The sequence below is a fragment of the Mauremys mutica genome, chromosome 1 (assembly GCF_020497125.1).
Source record: "Mauremys mutica isolate MM-2020 ecotype Southern chromosome 1, ASM2049712v1, whole genome shotgun sequence".
In the NCBI taxonomy this organism is placed as follows: Eukaryota; Metazoa; Chordata; order Testudines; family Geoemydidae; genus Mauremys; species Mauremys mutica.
Genome location: NC_059072.1, coordinates 166,479,566 through 166,496,934, shown reverse-complemented (window position 1 = coordinate 166,496,934; position 17,369 = coordinate 166,479,566). Strand labels below are relative to the sequence as shown.

The following is a 17,369-nucleotide window of genomic DNA, read 5'->3' as shown; positions in this document are numbered from 1 at the left end:
TAACAAATCCGTATGTGCCAAGTTAGTGTAAATGTCAGTTTTCTTTAGGATGTGAAAATAAAAGATTTTACTAAAGTGGGAGAAGCTATTAGGCAAAACAGATGGAATTCAACTGGGCCTGTGTTGTATCCAATAGTACCAAACTGTGAAGGGCTGTCAAAGTAAACTACCTCCATTAAAATCTACAAGCTGATGGCAGCCTTTTTTCTTGCTTTAAATTTTTTTAGTTGACCTCACAAGGTCTGACCCTCCAAGCTCCATCCCCTTTCTCTGTCTGTAACAACTTTTGAACACTATCTGAAAAATTCTAAAATTTCAATAAATGGTCTAGGCATCAGTGACCATAACCCTATTGATTTTGGAGGACAACTGCACCCTCAAAAGCTGGAAATGGGGGACACATGGAGCTGCTGTCTTCTGTTGATGGCACCTATTAACACTTTGCCCTATTATATGTTGATACCTTACATCAAAGAAGAAAAAACTGCTCTCTCTGCTGGGAGTTGAGAAGAGAGGTTGCTTCCATCCATCCTTCCACATCAAAGCCTGCTCCAGGTGGGGGAAGATAGGCACTATCCCACTTTTCACAGTAGGGCTCAGGTGGAGAAAGGTAGTTGATGGGGGTGGGGGAGGAGAGAATAAGCCTGATCAGGACAACAGAGAAAGCTGCTTTAAGGGAAAGGAGCGTGGTAGGAAGAATAGGGTAAGGGGAAAGAGAAACCTTTGCCATGAAGGGGAGGATGAGGGGATGTTTCTATAGGTGGTGGTGGGAGAATAGAGGGATGCAAGAAAATCCTGGTGTACACAATAAGCTCTACCTACAGAAGCTATTAAGTATACACCACCTTTAACTTTTGACTACTCCTCATGCCAACATATACTGTGGCCCAAAGACTGAACCTAAACCCTCTAAGTTTGAGTCATGCCTATTATGAAACACCTTCCAGTAGCTGACAGACACAAGCAACAGCCTTTCTGGTTGCGCATAAGCCGCAAGCAAGTCCAGGTAGGAATCTGAGCTATGTAGGCGAAGAGATTTGAGGGGAGGGCTGAACAGAAATACAGGAAACTGGGAATTGTTTGAGGAAGCAGAAGGAGGAAGCCTAGAGACAGGCAGAAGAACTTCCATGATGCTGGGTAAAAGCTTTTGGATAAAGTAATAGCTGGAAAGAGGCTTGCAACCATGAGCAAAGAAAGTGTCTCCTCTCATGTTCAGGGAAACAGGATTTTATATACATTCTTTGTAAACAAATAGGATTGCACCAGAGTAACAGCACCATCAATTTCTCCTAACACAATGCACAAGACCCCAAATATTGACTAACCACTCAGGTCAACAGGGGTAACAACATCAAGAAGGTAGCAGTTCCATGCACATTTCCATTGCTTTAGCAGGGGAGTTGTTCTAGACAAGTGTAACCATGCATTAAACCTATTAAAAGCATAAAGTAGGTGGTACAATTTAAGTGTCCCATTGTGTCTCCACTGCACACAAGAGTTTGTCACTAACTTCAATGAGGGGTAAGAGGCAAAAGTAATTTAGAATCCACTTTTTTTTTTAAGTCCTTACATTCAGCCTTCAATGAGTTTTATAAAACAATTTTTGCTATGAAAAAAGTATACTTTTTGTTACATTTATAACAAAGCTTTTCAAGAAAATAAAAGATACATGTATTCAATTGCATAAGACTTCAAATGAAAAGACTACACAATACAAAAAATTTAGAACTTAACTCAGGAGTCTAATTGGTCAGTGCTTTTCTAACCTATAAAGCTGCACTTTCCTCTCCACCAACTATACTCACTTTAGCATATGGAAAGGAGTTAAAAGGGAAGAGTAGTTAAGGTGGATTCTGTTCATGAATATTCAATAATAAACAAGTTTTACAATCAATTGCAAACATGAAGAATAACTTTACTAGCAGACACTATTAGGTAGTTTAGGCTCCCAAAAAAAGCAGTATTTTTAGATTATTTTTTTTTTAAAGACACAAATGTTCTCAATTTTTGAAATTAAGTGAAAATAGCTTAATGGAATTTAGACAACCCTCACCATGTTTGAAATCCTAACAGAGCACTGTACTAGTATATGAAATCCTGAAAATGAAGATGACCAATTACTGTCATTGCTCAAACTAGGTGCAAAAAATTAACAGCCTAGTGAAAAGCATTTTTTTTTTAAAAGAACTGTTAGTCAGAAATATTAGTAGTGCAGGTAACAAAAATATGTTTTGAGCCTGATAGTGTTCTTTGAAGCCACAACATTTTATAGCATCTAGAGAAGTACTTAAAAATGTCAAAATAAAAAGTGCATCTTACTGCTGATAAGTACAAAAACTAAGTTTCTGAATTTTTGGTGTGGCTTTTATTCCTTTTAGGCATAATAAAGGAAGACGTTTAAACCAAATATGATGTTTAAATAAATTACATACTTTCATCTTTTTGGTGGTGGCTTTTCTATATTGATATCTTAATATTTGCTTATTCATTTAATTCACAAGGAAATGCTAACAAGCACTACTTGTACTACTGACTAAGAGCACGCTGTAGTGAATAGTCTTTAGAGACAGTATCTAATATACAGCTAAGACCCCTTCCTTAGGATGAACTAGATCACAGATAGACTATTACACACTTTGCATAAAGTTTCAAAGGAAGATTAGAGCTAAAGCTACCATAGCACTCAGAGCAACACAATTCTTAGTTTGTGAAGAACAAAAAGTGACCAGAGGGGGAGGAAAAATATTCAGGTTAAGATTTCTACTCTGTATAAATGTATGTTCAAATTAATAGCCTAACAATACTTCTAGCACAAGGCACTGCTCCCTCTCTGTAAGAGTGATCTTAGGATCCAAATGTTTCATCTGATATAAAGAGGGAGCTAGAAGCCAGAGTGCAGTAGCATTCAACATTAACCTGATTAAAGAGACAGTAACCTTTTTTTTGTCCACCTTGTTGTATGAGTTGCTGTGACCCCCAAAAAATTAAAAAAGTACCACTTCCAATTTCTTTATTATTTGTAACCTTTTGAAACTAATCACATAGAACTACAAAATTAGCAAATGCCTTGAAATCTGTATACAAAACATAAATTACCTCTAATTTCAAACTCAGTTATTATTGTACCACTCAATCCTTAGAAAAAGTGGCTCCAAAGGTAAATCTCAGACCATTCTTAAAAAAGGAAACTGTTCCTTTAATATCACACCCTGCCCTCCCTCCCACCCCCACACCCAAATCTCAACAGATATCATTTAGTCATCATCCTCAGGGACATTTCCAAGATGAGATTTTATGTTCCGTTCCCACAACTTCTGGTTGTCAGAAAACCCATGCTTTCCTTTGTTGAAAGAATTTGGTCCTGCTGAGGTTGGTGTATCTCTGAAAAATAACAATTAGATGTGGAGATTAGTTTAATAGTTGGGAGAACTGGATGTGTGACTGGAGTTTCAGCTTCACATTGCTATTTCACATCCAGCTTGTGTCAGGAGTGGCCAAAAGTTACAACTGTTGGTATGGCTCTTCAGGGGCTTATGTGAAATGAGTTTAGTTCCCTCAGTTTGGTTTCCAGTGAATAGGTGTCTGTTACAAGAAGTTGTCACCTGTCCCCAGAACTGATCCCTCCAAAATCAGCCTGAGACACCCAGGCAAAGGAGGGGGGGGGGGGGAGAGGGGAGAGGGACACAGGAGGGGTAAGCTGCACTGACTGGGAAAATCTGGAGTTGGACAGTAAAAAAAAAAAAACCCAGGAAGAGAAGTAGTTTGCTTCTTGTTTTAGTAACAATGACAAACTGCACCCAAATTTCCATCCTGTGTGAGGAAGTAGAACCTCTCTCTTCCCACTCTGGCAAAGCTAAGGAAGTATTTAAATAGGAGCATATCTGCAGGCCTGCATTGCCACAGCTGAAACATGAGAGGAATTCCAGTTGTAACATCTCATTTCTGCAGAAAGTGACACTAAAGCTACACTAACCTGTTTGCTCTTCCTACATTTCTGGACCATATGCAGGACTTAATCTGAGCTGTAGAAGGTCCACCGTCCCCACCCATTCAACTCCCTCCCACCCCTCCTTTGGAAGAAGGAAGTTAAAGCTGATCTAACCTTCCAATATTCTTCATGCGCATCTTTGCTTCTGGAGGCATTTCTTCTGGTTCACTCTAGTTAAAGAGAAAGAACATGGATGTTAGGGCATAGTTAAACATTTTATTCTTCTCTGGTGAACATTCAGAAGCCAGACATGAATGGAGCTAACAATCTCTCAGGAAAGCAACATGTTTTAGAGCACACACTGCCTCTAGTCTATAAAGCCATAAACACGAGTAAAGAAATTGCACGTGATAAGTAGATCCACACTGTAGAGAGAGGTTTCAGAGTAGCAGCCATGTTAGTCAGTATCAGCAAAAACAATGAGGAGTCCTTGTGGCATCTTAGAGATCAACACATGCATTTGGGCATAAGCTTTTGAAAGCTTATGCCCAAATAAATGTGTTAGTCTGTAAGGTGCCACAAGGACTCCTCGTTGTGTCCACTGTAGAGAAAGATATTTATATTCAAATTCAGTAAGATGCCAGCAAACATGCAGTACGACTTATCATTGGCTACCGTTTTGGTATGAGTTAATCACCTTCAGCCATTTGCCTTCAAGGGCAGACTTGCCCATTATATCATAATATGTTGCAATGACACCCCAGAAGCTGTCTCATGACCTTTTAACATTCTGTAAGCGTAGGGCTCCAACAAGCAGCAATGCCTCACTAACATCAGGAAAATCTTGGGAGACGAATGGTACTGATGTCAACCCTAAGGACTTCTTTCATGTGTGTCTCCTCTTCTACCTCCACCCTATCAATTTTCCTTCCCTTTTCCCTTCTCCTTTGTGCTCACAAGGTCTGCAGCAATCATTCATCCAAAGTTTTTCTATAGCAACACATTAGCAATCGAAGTATTAAACAGGTTGTTTAGCATTTCACACATGGAAGAGAGCTCGATGGGAAATAGACTGGCAATTGAAAAGCACTTTTGCAATGTGTGCAGAAATAAACTACTTAGTTTTGTCATTAATCTCTTTACAAGCCAAGCCAACTTTTGTATCCAGCTCTATGTATAAAATGGTATTTTGTCACAGAGAAACATGGCAGATGCAACTGAATCAGAAGTGTGGTAGTCAGGCTTATCGATGGTAGTCACTCAAGCAAAATACTAGGTATACTAGGGTTTGCCTCAAAGGAATACATGGCCATGGTACAGATCAGTGAGTAACTGTACCATCAAGTATTCTAAATTACCCATCTTTATTAAACTTAAAATGGAACACATTAAATAAAGTATTGTGTCGCTCACTACACTGTAGATGTAGCCCATACCTGAATGTTTCAGCAGTATTTAGATTCAGTACACAACAGGAGGAAGACAATTACATTAAAACCACAAAAAGAATGAGTATCTATTTGCCTTCCTCCTCCCTCTCACTTCAAGGAACATTGACAGCACTTGGTGAGTTACAGAAAACAAGTGTTGAGGAGTCAGGACCTCTTGAACAAACAGTCAGCTCTAAAGCAACCACATTGCCCTGTCTGTCTGCTTAACTCCATTTTAAAGTCTTAATTTGTGTGACCAATATGCCTGTTCAAATGTGTCCCCTACCCCCTCTTCCTTAATACACTACCGAGACCCACTGGTCCTGCTGAGGAATGGAAACTCTTTTTGCATCTCACACTTGAAGTCTTGTGTTTCTGCCAACTCAGCTGAGGCCAAACCTCTCCATGCCCTTTCCCAATTAGCTGAATTGTTTACCACCACATTATTGCACTTCACTGAAGGGAGCATCATTTCTTTTCAGTTACTCTAGCCCCCCATTATAAAACCCATAGACAGAAAGCAGCACTGAGAATTTGAACTGGTTTCTGGCAGGGCAATCTGGAGATCTGGGCTCAAGTTGCATAAGTGAAAATGAGATTATTGTTCTCTTTTCTAGTGAAATTTTATTAACATTTCTAATTATCACACATATTGACCTTTGTCAGTTAACTGCTCATATATTTTTATGTATATGTGTTGCAGTTTGTGTAAAGTGTGGGTGGTTAAGCAGTTGTGGAAAAGCCTTGAAAGAATGTGGTTTAATTAGAAAGATTGGTCCTGGAAGGTAACTTATAAAAGTCTAAAGAAAAGACCCCAATTATCGGGAATGGTGCTAACTGGTTTTAGTACGGAGCAGTGCTAAAGTCATGTAAGTGCTGATAAATAATGTAATTAAAAAGATAAATTATTAACGATTTCATTGCTAGTATCTGCTGTCCGGTGTTGGAGCCAGCCAAGCACCCCAGGTCTAGTCCTGTTGTAAGTATCTGACCAGTGCTTATAACTGCATGTTACTATATGGGTGTGATGACTGCTTAGGCGTTTATGGCCCATTTGAAGTGTCCCTATAAACACCATTCAACCTTTAGACTTAATAAAGGAATTTATGGTTGAATTGGTTTTGTGGTGGTATTCTGTATTACTGATAAAATAATAATAATAATAAATAAATTCCAACAATGTGTTTAAGGGAAACACTGGATCAGTTCTAAATTATAACACATTCACATTTTTGTGGAGAAGCTTACAGAATACCTACTCACACTGCCTAACTCTAACCAGCACTCACTGTTCCCCTCTTTAGTGAGTGTCAGCCATCACGTGGTATTTACTTACATCATCATCTTCATTGAAAACTGCTGCTACAGAAAGAGTTTTTGGAGCTAGGGTGGGAGCAGGCTCTTTAGGTTTCTGAAATAAATTGAAAACACACCAAATGAAATCAGACAAGTCAGCTTACTTGACTAGGATCCATTTAACCTTTCAAGACTTTTTAAAAATGGAATTCATTAAACATCTTCACTGAAATTGAAGCAATTTTTTTAAGACATGCATAGGTTGATTTCTAACTGGCTAAACTAAAAGTCAAGATAGTTCTCTGAACCAGACAGAAAAGTTTTCCAGTAATGGGTCAAGGGAGCATCTGTCCATCTGGGCAAGATGTTTTCTGATGAACTCATCCGATCCTCCCAAGTTTCAATTCCCTACAAGCAAGTATTAGTTTCTTGCAAACATGCACATTACAGGGCCATGTGGCTACTGGTGCATGATATAGGAAATTAAATCAGAATCTGAGCAGCTTGTGACAACTATGTCTCAAAAACAACACACACAGGATTTGGCCATATCCTCATCTGTTCTTTATTCCTGAGGCCGCACTGGAGTATTTTATTCCTGAGGCCGCACTGGAGTATTTAAGTCTGTCAACCGCAAGAGGCTGAGCATGTTTGTCTTTTTGTACTTTAATAGGTCTTAGTATTTTTCTTGATTGAACAATCAAGTGCTTTTTAATGAATGTTTCCAATTCAGAAGCAGACGGTAACATCAGACAGTTTCACACAGGGGGTCTTTGTTGGCAAAAATTTACACTTGCCAACAGACACCTCTATTCAAAGCATATCCAGCCATCAAAATCTGAGACATTTTTGTACTCTGTATAATGCAAAAGGAATCAAAATTAATGACTCCAAAGAAAAATAAGATGAGAAAATTTAAACTGCTGGTAACAACTTTTATTTACATAGAATCATCCTGCTCTACTGCACAATGCTTACTCACTTCTATAGTATTAAGGAGATATTCTGCATACATTTACACTGTGTAGTCATACATACAGTAGTGGGTATTGGGGAGGGACAGGATTAGGTTCAGTATGTAAATCTATTCATTATCCTACCTGTAAGGAACAATTACTGCTAAGAAGTTTATCTTCCCTAGAGGCATCAGCACAGACCACTAGGATAGGCCAGAGGGCAGGGAAAAAATAATGATCCCAAATTTGGATGCAAACGTAGCTGAATCAGTGAGCTAGAAATCCTATGAGCCAACTGAACTTGCTAGTGGCTCAAAAGGCATCTTTGTCAATTTTTCAAGGACTGAGTTTACCTTATTGTGTATGTTCTAACCTGTTTTTTTTTATTTTGTTTTTCTGATTTGAAAGCAACATGCCTTTAGAAAAACATCCTATTGAGCAATCTTTTCACCTTCTGCTGGTTTGTAAAATGCTGACATTGCACCTACAGAGTTCTTGAGGAATAGAGATTGAACTAAACCTATTTACAGATTTATAATGCACACTTCGCTGTGATATTTGAGAACTGTGTAAAAATTACATTTATAAACAAGCAGATGCTTGCCTGTCCCAGAATAGTGAACAATGAAGCAGATTAGTCAATGGGAAAAGTAAAGATCCATTTGATTGCTAATCAACTGGAAACCTCTTAAATTTAATTTAATACATCCACATAAACAAGCGGGAGAAGGAATTATAAAATCTGTCCTGGACAACAGAGGATTAGGATTCTTGGAAATGTAGCATGGCAATGAACCCCATCTCCTGTACATTCTACAGACACTGATCTCAGCACATATTACATTCTAGTAACTTTAAATCAAGCCGCCAAAGAGGCATTTGTATATATTAGACTAACTGGTCTTGTGACAGAAGAAACAAAAATGAAAGATACATTTTCCAATGCAAAAGTAATATCTTAGAAGTTAAAGATGACAAAAGAATTAACAGTCTACCCACAGGTGTCAGTGCAAGATATAGTGCTTTCCCCCCCACATCTAGTTATAAGAGTCCTGAGCATTGAAGCTTCCAGCACTCCTTCAGGAAGCTGTTCCAGGCTTAGATCTTATTAGAGAATTATTTCATATATTCAAGGACAATTTAGAGTTAATTTTGTCCCATTACTCTTCCTCTCTCTTGGACAACTCTAAACAATTCTCATTGGTGTTATACCCTTAAAATACTTCCTAGAACAAAAGGATAGGCCCTGCAACAACACTTCCCCACATGTCAACTTCAATATTTTTAGTCAACCTACTCACATTAGGTTTCATTAGCTTTCTCTCCAAGTCACTCCCTCAAGAATAAAATACTCTCTTGGTCTTATGTTTCCTTTAAAAATAAACCAAACATTCAAACAACTTACATTTGCTCCAAGTTTGATGGATATCACAGGTGCCTTCTTTGTTGTCTGACTGCCTATGGCAAATCCAAACTTGGACATTTTGGCAGGAGCAGGCTTTGTGGTGAAATCTTCAGCTTCTTCATCAGCTACCCGTTTCTCTGCACTGCGACTCGAACTTTCCCCTCCATTACTGGAAGAAACAGTCTTAGTTTTCACAGGTTTTTCTGCCTCTTCTTCAGGTCCTGGTGAAGTCGAAACAACTTACCAAGATGAGCTATTTTTACTGAGCAGATTGTTGGGAGCAGCAACCTCAAAGCATTGTTATGGGGAGGGTACTTACAGTGCCAGCAGTCTCCACCACTGCTGCATATACAGCAGACAGCACGTAAAGACAAACAGTGAAAGAAACTGCAAGCACTTAACTAAAGTAGTACAAAAAGGTCTTTTATACACAAAAGTCTGAAAAAGCATTGAAGCATCAGATCACTATTAATATGGGACAAAGTTTATCTAGACAGTTGCATTTAATTTTATAAACAGTCTTCTGGGAGCCTAGGTTGCACAAGTTAACATTTCACATTTGGAGTCCCAGTTTCAAACCTAGTGTACACAATTTAAGATTAGATATATTAGATTTATTTACATAAAAAATGCCCATGTCAGTCTATAGGCTCCCTTGGCAGATCATTAAAACCATACAAGTAGCTGAGACTGGTAGTCTTAACCTAACTGCTAATCACTGCTTGTCTACATCCCTCAATTCAATATAACTGACAGATTCTGTTTTGGAGGAGATCAGCACCAGACCCGTTAACTGAAGCAAAGTGCTTTTGAGAAGCTTGCATCATGCCTGGGTTTGCACAAACTCATAGGAAATGCCCTTTTCCTGTGAAAAATGACCCACCTAGCAAAACACTCCCATCACACCTGTGCTCATATACAGAGCTCCCTCAGCTACACCAAGTGAAAAAACGGTACTTGGAAGTTTCACTATGCTCCTGGAACAGTACACATGGGCACAGCTTGCTCCTCTGCTACTGCAAGAGCAGGAGGAAGAGGAAAAACTGATGGAGAATGGACAGAAAAGAAAGGAGTTCACATCAGTGGTCTGAGGACAATATTATAATATTTGGGACCCAACTAAGTCCCTTGCTACAAGGGAAAGCAGGGGACAGGAGCACCACACAGGCAGCAAATTCAGACCCTGAGCGAAGGGACTGCCTTGCACTGCTCACTAGCAACCACCAGCAACCATGTGGAAAAAACAGCAGTTCAAAACTGGGGATGATTACCAAGATTGTAACCTTAGGGGAAAGAGAAACAAAATTCGGAGAAACAGAGGGGCTGGGGAAACAGGGAAATCTGTGAAAGGGGAAATCATACTCTTGTATACTAAAACAGAAGTCTTTAAATACATATTTAGATCTTAAATATGATGCCTCCATAATACAGCACCACTATTTTTCCTAAGTGTTGATGCATGGTGCCCTATCTACCTATCCTCATCCTCCATCTACAGTAACTCCTCACTTAATGCTGCAGTTATGTTCCTGAAAAATGTGACTTTAAGCGAAACAATGTTAAGTGAATCCAATTTCCCCATAAGAATTAATGTAAATGGGGGGGGGGGTTAGGTTCCAGGGAAATATTTTTCACCAGACAAAAGACAGACACACACACACACACACACACACACACACACAGAGTACAAGTTAAACAAACAATTTAATACTAAACAGCAGTGATGATTGTGAAGCTTGGTTGAGGTGGTGGAGTCAGATGGTGGAAGAGGGAGGGATATTTCCCAGGGAATGCCTTACTGCTAAATGATGAACTAGCACTCGGCTGAGCCCTCAAGGGTTAACACATTGTTAATGTAGCCTCACACTCAACAAGGCAGCACAAATGGAGGGAGGGGAGACAACATGGCAGACAGAGATAGAGACACACACCGTGTGAGAGAGAGAGAGACACATTGCCCCTTTAAGTATGCTGACCCCACTTTAAGTAGTCAAACCTTGTAATAACGTGCCCTGCCATATCGTGAAATCACATATAACGCGATCATAAGTTGGCTTCCCTTTAAGGCCTAATACCAGTGGTTCCCAATGCTATGGCGCCCGCCAGGACATTGATGTGCCCCTGCCTAGTGCCCAGCAGGGGAGAGAAGTTGTTGCCCCGCACCTGCCGGCAGGCGTGGGGCCACGGCTTCTCTCCCCTGCTGGGCACTAGGGGCACTAGGCAGCGCACATCAATGTACCACGTTGGGGACCACTGACTTAAACTGACCGGCTTGAAACCCCGCTATACCGCGACCCCGCATTTATCGCGATGGAATTTTTTGGACCCCAAACATTGCATTATAGTGGGGTTCCACTGTACATTGCCTTTTTAAGTAGACCAGCAAGTTGAGACAGCAGCTGCTCCCAGCAAGCTCCCTCTGTCCAGAGCCCTGTCATGGCCTCTCTTCCGCCTCCCCCCCATAGAGATGGGGTAAGCAAGGGGGGGCACCCTGACAGCCTCCCTCTTACCCCCCTCCCACCCACACAGCAAGCAGGAGGCTCCTGGGAGTAGCTCCAAGGCAGAGAGCACGAGCAGCACATGGCAACTGATAGCCTGCTGGGTGGCTGCCACACAGGGAACTTAGGGGAGTGGGGAGCTGATGGGGCGGGGGGGGGCAGCTGGTCCTCCCTGGTTTCAAGCCCCCACCAGCTAGCTCCAACGAGCTGCTCTTTCTGCAAGCAGTGGACAAAGCAGGCAGCTGCCAAACAACATTCATTATAAGGGAGCATTGTGCAACTTTAAACAAGCATGTTCTCTAATTAATCAGCAATGTAACAATGAAACAACATTAACCGGATGACTTTAAGTGAGGAGTTACTGTACCTATAATTTCCTGCCATGTTTTCCAAGTCATACAAACAGCTTGTCCATGATGTTTCTTGACTGGGGAGCAAAATATATTGTTAGCTCATTGTTTCAGTCAGCAAAACAACAATAACTAGATGCAAACACCTTAGAACAGTTATTTACCCTTCAGAGCATAATAGACAGTGAAACTGACTAGGAGCTCAATGCTAATTTGTTTCACTATCCAGGAGCAATGCTAGTCTGTGTTGCTACCCAACTTGAGGTAGGAAGAGAGAAATAAAAGTGGGGTGGGGGGAGGGTAAGGAAAGAATAACATTACAGACAAGTGAGACAGAATCAAGAGGAAGAAGGAGACATGAAAAAGTTACTTAGGAACAGCAATGTTCCTAGTTCTAATGCTAGTATTACAGAGCAATTTTTCTAAGTGTGCCTTAAAGCAGCTCTAAGTGCAAGACTAGTCTTTCATGTAATCAACCAAAGTTTTCATTCCTAACTTTAGAAAATGGTAGTTTAGGATAGGGCATATTTAATCAAAAATGTTTCAGGCAGAGACATACCACTGTACTTGGAATATGTTGTCTTGCCAATGGAACATAAATAACCCTTTCTTAAAATGCTGAAATATTTCTCTGTAATATTGATCACAGCAACAAGATCATCTTGTCACAAAGTTTACTATACAGCTCCACTATCTAATTAAGCTTAAATTCAGAAGCCAGTTTTAGCAACTACACTCAGTTGTCTAAACTGAACTGGAAGGAAGAGAAGGTCTGGGAATCTCAAAACAAACTAAAAAATGGGTTATTCTGGAGAGAAAACCCTTGCTGGTTTGTAAGCTAGGGAATCACAAAAGGAAGGAATGAGTGTAATGAGCCAGCAGGATTTTATATTATTGCTTTTTTAAAAAAGACATTTTCACAGCCAGCAGTCTGGCCAACTCATTCTCTTTCATCCCTCATTTTGGAATTTTTCTTGCTTTATCTAAAGGAACAGAAACTGAGGCAGTGTGTTTATTGCTAGCAAGCAGGTTGTAAATTTTGACTACAGGAGCAAAACAGAGTGATGTGTGTATTCGTGGAAGAGTCTGAGGAATAACTGAAGAGTGATTATGCAGATCGGACACCCTCAATAAGAGTGCTGGGAAGTACACAGCTAAGAAAAAAGACATGTAGTTATGCATCAGTGAGTACAACACGCCTGCTCTCACACTGGCTGAGAATTTAATTTCTGGCAATTATGTTTTTGAATTGATAATGCAGTATTTAAGTAGGTGGCCAAAGTCAGATTATAGTTTTATTAATATTTCAAGATTAACCAAAAATTAATTACCTGAACTGGAAGTTTAGCCAAGACTGACAATTCTCTGAATTTATTCCTGGAACAGTATAGATTGTTTGTTGGCAAGGAAATTACAAGTGAACTGGAATCTCAACCATTTCAAGAGACCTTTCTCACAGGTGCCCATATGTAATAAGTTTCAGGTAACTATAAATAGGGCAAGTAGACATGGATTTAGAGCTTAGTTCCTGGTCTGAAATTGTGTGCACCTCCCTTTGTTAAGAATGTAGGACTTGATTCTACTGAAAATCTTGCAGAAATCAGAAGATGAGCTTGCATAACCAGGCAAAGTAATCAATTTTTCCAGAGATGCAGCAGTATGTGTTGAATATCAGAGGGGGAACAAGATAAAGCCCTCTATATGCAAGTGCTGCACTAAAATTCTATATGCAGTGAGGTTAAACAATAAACAGATCTCAAGATTAGAACCACTGTAACATTACACACGTGATGCATAACATTAGTATTGAATAGGAAAAGTGTATGAAGATGATTTTCTGGACCCTAAAGCCACTTATGTGTATCCTCCAAATTCTCCTATTCTCTTTTCCACCCTTCTCCTTCTGACAATCACTAGCCTCTATCACCACCATTCTTTGTACCTCTCACTCCCCTGCCACTCTGAGCTAAGCAAGATTACATTTTTAAAGAAATTAACATTTCTTCTTATAGAAGCCAGATGTACTGCATTTCTGAAGTCTTCCTTCTGCAAGAATTTCTAAGCACTTCCCTATTAAGCCATAGAAAGCCAAATTATGTATTTTAAGGCTACATTTAAACCTTTCCAGGTCTCCAAACACTATAAGAAGGAAGTATAGTACAGAGACAAGGAAAGCCCCCAGTAGGAACATGTTTCATCAAATGTATCAGTTATGCCTTTCTAGAGTACGATTTTTACAAAGGGAGATGAGCTTACTCTTTTAAAGAGGCAAAAAAGAGACTCTACCCAGACCAGATATTTGCTTTTATGGGACAACTAAATCATTATCTTTAAAAGCCATTAAATAAATGGCAAACCTGGAATACTGATAACTAAAAGCTGAATTCTAACTACTGCATTCAAGGGGCAGATGAGTCTTTTTGTCCTCTTTTTACTTTCAACATAATTTGATACCGAGTCTTCTCTTTCCCAAAATTGGCTTCCAGGACAGCCTGTCGAGGTGGTGTGAATGCTACTTCTATTAGCTACATTTAAGACCAGTAGCGGATTGCTAGCAGCAAGAACTTTCCTTCAGAAATGCCACTTGCATGATGAGCTACAAAAATGTTTAAAGCAGCCCAGTGAAAATTTCCCTTAAGTACTCTGTTTCTGTAGGTGATAGTAGTCTTCTCCTTGCAAAGCTGTTCTTGAAGTAGGTTTACGAACTGTTCTCAAGTGGAATTTTTTAGCCTTTTTCTAAGCCCCACAGTGCATTTGGGGTTTTGTGCTTTCATATTCTTTTTTCTAATGTGAGCCAGATCATATTCCACCTCTCTTTTCTATCTCCTACAAGCATCTCTGCTATTTTCATAACTACCCAGACCTGTGCTTTGTATTTAGGTCATAGTTAGATAGAGGAGTGTTACTTCAAGGAAGAATTACTCACTTGCAAGTCAACAAAGACATATAAGTGAGCAGTCTTCACTTTCTTTTCTGTGTAGGTTGTGCATCTAATAAACAGGACTAGCAACAATGCTAATTTTATAGCTCTCAAGTTTCTGCATTGCTCATCCAATAGATCTCTTGCCTCTGGGCAAGGTTGAGAGTTCTGGACCACAGTGTAGGACTATTAAGAGTCACATCAGAACAAGAGCACTTCCCACCTATATTCATTTTGGAAGGCCTTCCAACTCAGGAAAAAAATTAAGTCCAAAGAGCAAGGAATAACTCCAGTGTCTTGGACAGTAGAACATTATTTTAATTAGAAGTGGGAGGTTGGCCAAGGTTGTTTGTGGGCCACTGAAGACTGAATGTCTGCAAAACTATTCCGTCACTGAATTACTAGCATCTAATTTACTGTTTCCTAATGCACTGAGGTTTAAGGAGCTACACAAAACCAAATGTTTTTGTACAGATAATCTGTAGAGAGGACTAAAATGACAGCACGTATGTGCCTATATGAAGTCATTCTCACTTGTCAAGTCTGTTTTAATTAGTTTAAAGCCTTCATTTAATTGCCAAAGAGTGGCCCCATCTGAAGTCCCAATGAGTTATATTTAAACCAAAAAAGGAGGAAGGAGTCAGCCTTTGGCTTGGCAAAGATACCATTACCACCAGGTGGAAGATGGGGGGGGGGGGGACATTCAGCTTTCCAAGACAACGGACAATAAATGATATGCTGGTAGATGCTAATATCAGACTCAAGTAACATTAACCTCATTTTCACTATATATAATAGAAATCTTGTAAATTGCTACAAAAAAAAAGAGTAATGTCTGAAGTAGTGTATAAAGAAAATGATAGTTTGCTGAGAACTGTAGATACACCATATAAACTTATTTTTTAAAAACAAGCTGATCCTTAAGAGGTATTGTACATCCTTTGGAGCTACAATATACATTATTTCTCTCAATATATGGTACAGCTGCTCATTGGGCAGTTTGCTAACAAAATATATGTATTTGTTTATGCAAATTTATCTACTGGATACCTTATGTCAAACTTAGAAAAAAATTAAAAAAAATAGAAAAAAAAGAATCAGGGAATATGACCAAAAAATGACATTTCTTGACAATACTAAGCCCAATCCTGCAGTCTTCATCCTGGCAAGATCCCCACTGAACGACAAGAGCTTTACCCAACTAAGCACTGCTGGATCAGGACCACTAACTTTAAAGATCAACAAACCACACAGGGTTAATGACTAGACTGCCATTTTTCCTGATTCGAGTAGCAAAAAAGCCCCAAGAGCCTATGCCATGAGACAATTTAAAAGATGTGGGTACCAAATTTACTGAGATCAGGATCTCCACGAGGCTGGTGTAAACACATCAAAGGAGGACGACCCCGCTCCCCGGTGCCCCTCCCCAGCATAGGTGCTAGAACTAGGGGCAACGGGGGGAGGTGGGGGCTACAGCACCCCGACTTGAAGTGGTTCCCATCACATACAGGATTTACAGTTTGGTGCAATAGCTCTCAACATCCCCACTATAATGTACGTCCCAGCTCCCCTGCCGCCCAGCCCCAAGCCCCAGCGGGTCGGTCCCGCTCAGCGCCAGGGACACCCCCACGCTGCTGCTGCTGCAGCCCAGGGGGGCCGCCACGCCCCGGCCCGGATCCGCCCCGCTGGGGACGAAGCCATCCAGCCAAGGCGGGCCCGTGACTCACCCCAAGCGGCCAATCACCCGCGGGCCGCCGCGCTGAAGCCGCCCGGAGCCAGAGGCGGCTCCCCGGGGCTGCCCCACGGGCTGGGCGCCCAGCGGCGGGGCAGGCGGCCGGGCTCTGAGCAGCCGGAGACCGCGCCCCGGGCCCTTTCCCCCGACACGCCCCGGGCCCTCCGCCCCCAGGGGACCCCGCCCGGGCCCCTCCCCCTGCCCGCCCTCGGGTCCCTCGTGCGCGGGGGAGGGGGGGGGTGTGGGGTGAGCGGCGCTGCGTGTTCACCTCCGTCTGCCTGCGGCTGCTGCGGCTTCTCCTCTCCCGCTTCGCTGTCCGCCATTTTCCCCCACCGCCTCCCCCCGGGTTCTGAGCATGCGCAGTAGCCTCCTTTAGTTCTCCCGCTCCCTCCCTGCCATAGAGTGGAGGTGGCCTCAGAACCTCTAGAAAGAACTCGCCCCCTGAGGCTGGGAGTGACGAAGGCGGAAACGGTCCGCGCGTCACATGTCTCAGGGCAGCAGCGCTTCCGCTTAAACAGCCAGATGCTCCCAGACTCGGGGCAAGCTGACTTCCGTTGCGTACGCCGGAGCCGCAGCGGAACAAAGATGGCAATAAGCCGCTCTCTGATTGGTCAGGAGGAATGGCTCCGGCCTACCCAATCAGGGTGCCACTTGGGCATGGTTGGTGATTAGCAGTGGACATTTAAAGGGCCAGGACAGGAGGTAGTCTGTCATGCCCCTCAACATACGTTTTTCTGCCCCAGTGGGCTAGGAGGTGGGGACAGACAGAGCGACACACACGGTGCCCCACATAACGGCAGCAGAGTGTGGAGCAAATACACGTCCCAGGGGAGCCTGGCTGCTGCACCATCCTC

General features: G+C 41.5%; 1 protein-coding gene across 6 annotated transcripts; it reads right to left on the bottom strand.

Moving 5' to 3' along the window:
* Window positions 1-1,535: 1,535 nt before the first annotated feature.
* Window positions 1,536-17,054, bottom strand: LOC123361695 (PEST proteolytic signal containing nuclear protein). Of its 6 annotated transcripts, none has more exons than XM_045001795.1 (6): window positions 16,784-17,054; window positions 11,881-11,940; window positions 9,016-9,184; window positions 6,695-6,769; window positions 4,103-4,158; window positions 1,536-3,381 (listed from the first exon to the last, which is right to left on the bottom strand). In XM_045001795.1, exons 1-6 carry the CDS (start codon window positions 16,870-16,872, stop codon window positions 3,255-3,257), a joined length of 576 nt encoding a protein of 191 aa, XP_044857730.1. In that variant the 5' UTR covers window positions 16,873-17,054; the 3' UTR covers window positions 1,536-3,254. The 6 variants fall into 6 exon arrangements, with proteins under 6 accessions (XP_044857730.1, XP_044857729.1, XP_044857734.1 ...); XM_045001794.1 differs by having other exon boundaries at window positions 9,016-9,236; window positions 16,784-17,052; XM_045001799.1 differs by lacking the exon at window positions 16,784-17,054 and adding an exon at window positions 16,511-16,648.
* Window positions 17,055-17,369: the final 315 nt, after the last annotated feature.